The 6,519-nt window shown below is 33.7% G+C and overlaps 1 protein-coding gene across 1 annotated transcript; it reads right to left on the bottom strand.

Moving 5' to 3' along the window:
- Window positions 1-419: 419 nt before the first annotated feature.
- Window positions 420-5,922, bottom strand: LOC107476820 (uncharacterized). Its single transcript, XM_016096736.3, has 21 exons — window positions 5,594-5,922; window positions 5,350-5,429; window positions 5,029-5,107; window positions 4,521-4,579; window positions 4,314-4,431; window positions 4,144-4,200; window positions 3,850-3,914; window positions 3,650-3,733; window positions 3,221-3,271; window positions 3,055-3,117; window positions 2,916-2,962; window positions 2,720-2,789; window positions 2,574-2,636; window positions 2,352-2,441; window positions 2,213-2,251; window positions 1,897-2,124; window positions 1,725-1,810; window positions 1,516-1,564; window positions 1,351-1,431; window positions 1,167-1,260; window positions 420-1,017 (listed from the first exon to the last, which is right to left on the bottom strand). Exons 1-21 carry the CDS (start codon window positions 5,709-5,711, stop codon window positions 839-841), a joined length of 1,800 nt encoding a protein of 599 aa, XP_015952222.1. The 5' UTR covers window positions 5,712-5,922; the 3' UTR covers window positions 420-838.
- Window positions 5,923-6,519: the final 597 nt, after the last annotated feature.

The raw sequence follows: 6,519 nt of genomic DNA, 5'->3' as shown, positions 1-6,519 counted from the left end.
ACAGTTAGACTCGAGCAATGGCAAACGAAAAATATCAAACCCCCTTGAATTGTTGGTTGACTGATGTTGTGGTATGTTTAGTTGTTTACCTCATCTTTGTTGGGGGGTAAGTAGGAGGACCCTTCTCAACTTAGGGATTCATTGTCAAGTTGGAAAAACATCACATGCATTGGTTCCACTTTCCCCTTACAAGTTAAAATAAAAAGTTGATGTGGATATCACCTCAGCTTTCACTTAGGGAACCAAAAAGAGAGGGGACCAAACTTTATGACAAGTTCTGTTGATGCACCAATTTTTTTACTTTGATGGTTAAGAATCTAAGACATTAAATATAATATGGTTTGGTTAAATCATTTCTTAATCTTTGTAAATTTGTGATACATATATGCTGGTTTTGAAATAATTAGTACATGACAACCTAAAGGAAAAAGAAGCTTAACATTACAGTCATTCAGTCAATAATATAGAAATAAAACATTAAAGTCCACAAGAAATTTCTTTGCACTCTATAGACATCATGAAAATCTATGCAAAAACCAAAGCTTTGCCATTGCACTAAAACATAAGATAAAAAGGAAGCTAAAAGAGAGTTCCTCACCCTGCTGACACAATTATAATAAAAACATAAAACAAGCTTGCCCCCATTAAAAAGAAAGGGATCCCAAGCTCTTTCTTTCTTTCTCTCTCTCTTTGTATCCTCTGAAAAACACTATATACCCTACCACCAAGGTTCAATTGACTGTACAAGACTTGGTTCTCAGAGACAACAGCAATAACTGAAAAGCCCTCCACAGTAATTTCACCAATTCACAAGAAACAAAAGACCAGCATAGCCAACTTAGAAATTCAAACCCTTGACACTTTCCAAAACATATTCTGGGGGCCTATAACTTGGCTTTAGTGAACTTTTTTTTTGGTATGTTTTGATTGGTGGGACTTTTAGAAGACCGTTGCTGTCAACGTTTGAACAGCGCTGTAAGACCACATCCAGTTGGCCGCATGCTGCCGCAATAAACCCTGTGCATGACAAGATCATGTAAACAGAAATTTTTACTATCCAATTTTTCTGTCTATGCATCGCGCAAGTCTCAATCTAGTCTTAGTACCAGAATGCAATAGATGATAAACTTGAAATTTAACTTGGATGACAAGAATCAAAGAATTACCTAAGAATAAAGGAGAAGGTTTTCCTGGTCTTGATTTAAATTCAGGATGGAATTGAACACCAACAAAGTATGGATGATTAGGTAGTTCAGCAATCTGCAGCATGAATAAACAAACAAGAATTTAGATTTAAAGCATATGCTGATAGACTTATACTAAGTGTAAGTTCCATCAGAATGTATTAACCTCCATGCGCTGGCCGGTTTCGTCCTTCCCAGTAAACGAAAGACCAGCATTTTCGAGGCGAGATACAAAATCAGGATTCACCTGCATATATATGGCGACGATCATTTTCTGTCCGATACACAAAGTTTACAGAATAATAATTTCTCATGCATGGCAATGCAATACCTCATATCTATGCCGATGTCTCTCATCAATGAAGCTTCTGCAGCCATATCTAAGAGGGAGGGTCTAAAGGTTAAAATCCTAATAACAGTATATATGTATATGGATATGTTTATCTACTTATTGAATGCAAAATTAAAAATGATCATTTTGTCCTGCATGATCATAAAAATGGTCTTCAACAAATAATTCTGTGGAGTATTAATACTTACAGTTTTGCAGATTTGCATTCTTTGGTTTGGAAATATGTCCTCCTCGATCCGAGACGCATGGTACCCCCCATATGTGTTTTCGATCCCTAAAAAAATCGGTTTAAGAAAATCACACATAGGAATAACAGACACTTTTCTTAGCACTGAACATAGTTGACACAAGAATAGACACCTCAGGCATGAATATAACATATGGACTCTTGGTATTCAGATCGAATTCAGTGCTTGTAGCATCTTTTACACCCAGAACAGATCGTGCAAACTCTACGACAGCAATCTGCATTCCAAGACAAATGCCAAGGAATGGAATTCTGTTTTCGCGGGCATATTTAACTGCGAGAATTTTTCCTTGCACTCCTCTATCCCCGAATCCTCCGGGAACAAGAATACCTTCAGCACCCTGAATATAAAGACTCCAGTTAGATAAATGAACATTGAACTTGGAATTAAAGAGAAGGTAATTGATATTAAAAGACTGCAATTCAAACCTTCAACAACTTCCATGCAGCCTTATAAGCATCTGGATTCTGCAACATTAAAAAAAGGAACAATGAGAAGAAGCTGAGATTATAAAAAAATAAATAAATAACATGCTCATGCAATGTAAATGAATCAAATTGATGTTACCTCCTTTGCAGTTGCATCTTCAAGGTTGCTTGCTGGAATCCAGTCGACAAAAAGTTTCTTTCGGCAATCAACAGAAGCATGCACTAAGGCCTGAAAAGTCGATATTGTAAGTAACAATGTTAATTCTAAGAAAATCTAAATAAGCTTTACATGTTCATAGCAGAATGAATCTTAGGAAAATCATAATAATGATGCAGCAAGAGTTTATATAACTAACTCGACCTTAAGAACAGAGAGGTAGGCATCCGAAAGCTCTGTATATTTTCCCACCAAGGCTATACGAACCTGAAATTTGCAAGACATAACATTGAAACTATCGCTAATAATCACGAACAACGAACAAGGTTGGATTTCGAGCAGAAACTCACTGGTTCATGCAGCAAATCGCAAGCCTCAGCTCTATTAGTCCATTCATCTAATCTAGGCTCCTTAATTACACTGTATATACAAAACCACAAATTAAGCCGTCAAGAAAGATCAAAAGGACAAAAAAAAAAATCCTCAATTTCCATTAATTCAAGGACAAGAAATAGAACAATTCTTGAGGGAGTTTGTGAAACTAACCAATTAAGGTTCAGCACTTTAAATATTGCTTCATGAGCCTTCTGATCCTATAGACCAGAATAAGAAAATTTTGTAAGAAATTGGTACCTAAAACTAAGATATGATTTGTGAAGTTCAGCAGTTTTAGGAAGAAACTTACTCTTAGAAGCAAAGGAATATGCCAGATGTTGGGAACATCATACAGAGTAATTATGTTTTCTCCCTGGAAACATACATAGATACATACATAATTTCAATTCAGAAAACTGATAACCATTTCAAAACTTAAGATCATCTAAATATCTTTAATCCTTAAAACCACATACCGGAATCAGGCAAAACTGAGAGAGTTTTCCTTTAGCAGCTTCATCCAGAACCTGAGAAGCAATTGTGTTAGACCCCTAAAATGAAAATATACATCGAAATTCTTGTGTGTTTTGTGCACATTTGTTCACTAATAAGAGGTATAAACCCGACTCTCGGGCTTTAAAAAATAAAAAATTTGTCTTCCATCATTACGGATATAAAAAGCGACAGGTTAGTCATTTCATACAAACTTTGTACATGTATCGAGATGGCTAAGGACGAACTTGTCCACTAAAGAACTAGTGAGAGACAAATTCGTCGCCTTTCAAAATCCTGAACAACTAATTTGTCACCAGTATGTTTTTTTTTTTTTTGTCATGGACAAGATTGATTTATATATGTGTGTGTGCATGCGTGCGTGTGTGTGAGAGAGGGAAGGAGAGAGGAACCATTGTGCTGCGGCATGCTAAGATATGTGGAGCCAGTCCTTGACCTCTTAGTCCTCTAACACTATGCTGGGTTGGTTTTGTTTTCTGAAACCAAAATCAAAATCAAAATTTGCCACGTTCAGATGAAACCAAACAAATCTTCTACATGAATCATACACAGTCCTTGAAGAATTGTTCAAAAGACGTGTTATTATCCTTACCTGTTCACCAACACAGTTCAAAACAGGAACAAGGCTGACATGAACTAAACAGAAGTTGCCAGCACCTGCATACGTACATACACACACATTTAAGTACTCGATATGGATAGGGATATACAAATACGATGCACATACTTCAATTTGTACATCAAGTATTATCAGAGAAACAATCTTTTCCATAAAATTAGTAGTATTTAAGTACTCCATACGGATACAGATACACATACTTCAATTTGTACATCAAGTATTCATCAGAGAAACAATCTTTGCCATAAAATTTAGTATCATTCTTACCTACTTTATATGAGAATTGTCCTAATGCCTGAATAAATGGCATGGACTCAATATCACCTGCATATAATAAAACCAAGGATTTAGTAATAATGTTATCTTAGACATTAAAAAATGTATTAAAAAAGAAGAAGAAAAAGAAAAGATTGTTTAGAAGAGTGTAAGTGTGTTACCTATGGTTCCACCCAATTCAATGACACAGACATCAGCTGAACCTGGTTTTCCATCTACTGGTATGTGGGCCACCCTTTCTATCCACTCTTGAATTGCATCCGTGATATGAGGGACAACCTAAAAAGATGAAATATAAAAACATCATTAGACACCACAAACATTGAAAAAAGAATTAAAAAGAAAATCACAAAATTAAGCTGTGGAACCTGAACAGTCTTTCCCAAATAGTCTCCTCTTCTCTCCTTTTCAATTACAGACTGCAAAAAATAAATAAACAAATAAAAATTAAAAATAAAATAAAATAAAATAAAACATTCAGCTCAGCTGAGCTTTTTTTTTTTAAAAAAAAAGGAGAAACCATAAAAACAGATATTTTCTATTTCTATTTTCACGCTTAGATAGAACATCAGTCGTTCATATAGAATATATGTCGTAATACAAAATATACATTAAAAATGAGTTAAACATATTTGGTAGCTGATTTTTAGTGTTTGGATAGCATTTTGTTTCAGAAATACAGAAGAATTTTGTTATCTCCAGTGACAATATCCAAACACAGTCTTAATCTTAATGTGTGCTGCATCAGCAACCACAACCACAAATTTTCATTGTATGAGTTGAATATTGTTAACTCTTGACTGGTTTAAAAAATCCAAAACTGAAGGAGATAAACATAAACAAGGGGTTCTTTTGTAAATTTGCAATTTCTTTTTTTTTTTTTTTTTTTTTTGTTATTATCACGAGTCAACTTGATATCCATAAAGCGCTCATAGTTTCCAAGATCCAGGTCCACCTATCAAGATTCATCATTTCTCTTTTTATAATTCTACTTAAAAAAAGTAAGAAATTAACAAACACCATGTGCTTTTGATCTATTCACTCCGGAAAATTTTGCCTAAAGTTGCTACCTAACTAACTTTTCTTTTCCCTTCATTTTCTCTTCAAACAAACAAACATGCTTTTCCTTTTCATTTTTGGGAGAATCTAGCGTCAAATTGAAAATTGAAGATGGATAATTAGCGAGAAATTGTGTACCTCGCCTCCGTCATCCAACACAAACACTTCTCCATGCTCGAATGGTGACATTGTTCCGGCATCTGTGTTCAAGTAAGGATCTGTAAATCAAAATTCAGAATGTGAGACTTCAATTTAACGTACCAGCTCGCTCCGTTCCAAAATTGAAAGAAAGAGTTGAACACTTTGTAAATCTAAATCCGAAAAGAAAGTAACAATTATCGCGCGTGCATGGTTAAATAGTTGAAGGAAAAGAAAAACATGCCAATTTTGATAGCAGTTACTCGAAGTCCACAAGCTTTGAGAAGCAAGCCAATACTACTGGCAGTTACTCCCTTTCCAAGTCCACTCACAACTCCACCGGTTACCAAAACATATTTCATTTTTGTTTCTTGTTTCGATTGAATTCGTTGTGCTGTTAGGTTTCCAATAATTGAATGTGAGTGAGTGAAGAAGGTAAGAAGAGAACAGAGAGAGGGAAGAGAAAGGGAAACGGAAAACGGAAAAGATGGAAGGTGGAAGGAAAGTGGTAGCAATGGATTGCTTTATATATACACACACTTAGCATTGCTCCTTCTCAATTCTCATGATTCCATTGACAAAGACATATATTTTCTAATTTCTCTTCACACACAGAAAGAGGGAGGAGACAAAATAAGCACTCCAATTTTTTATAAATTTATGTGAGTTTAATTTTGATGCACGCGCGAGTAAGTTAAGTAAATGGATTATAATTTAAATGATATAATTTTTTTTTAATTTTATTAGAAAGTTAATATAGTATTTGTACGATGTATATACTGAGTTGTTTATTTGGTACAATATGAATTAAAAATGAACATCTAAGATAAAATATTATTAATTTTTTAAATACAATACATCTATATTATCTAGAATAACTATCCGAATATCAGCAATAATAAACATATAATATCTTATTAATCGAACATTCCTAAACCCATTATATACATTATACAGATATTTCATTGACTTTTTATACTTTTTCTTTTTTTATATTTATCTAAAAATTGTGGATTCGAGTCTCACTTTTAATTTTTTTTGAATATTTGTATAAAATGTATTAAAATTCGTTCTTAAAATTATATAAAATATAGTTATTTTTGCTCAAAAATTAATTTTTATCTAAAAAACGATTTTCATATCCCGATTTTATACTAACATTTAATTATA

The sequence above is a fragment of the Arachis duranensis genome, chromosome 1 (genome assembly GCF_000817695.3).
Source record: "Arachis duranensis cultivar V14167 chromosome 1, aradu.V14167.gnm2.J7QH, whole genome shotgun sequence".
Taxonomy (NCBI): domain Eukaryota; kingdom Viridiplantae; phylum Streptophyta; class Magnoliopsida; order Fabales; family Fabaceae; genus Arachis; species Arachis duranensis.
This window is presented reverse-complemented; position numbering and strand designations above follow the sequence as displayed.

Bases quoted from the DNA above. Each gene is read 5' to 3' on its own strand.
- LOC107476820 (XM_016096736.3), bottom strand. From the start codon at position 5,711: ATGAAATATGTTTTGGTAACCGGTGGAGTTGTGAGTGGACTTGGAAAG. The intron at 5,430-5,593 runs GCATGTTTTTCT...TTTGATTTACAG, and splicing joins AGTAACTGCTATCAAAATTG to ATCCTTACTTGAACACAGAT. The intron at 4,580-5,028 runs AAAAAAGAAATT...TGTTTATTTATT, and splicing joins TAACAAAAAAAAAAAAAAAA to TTTTGCAGTCTGTAATTGAA.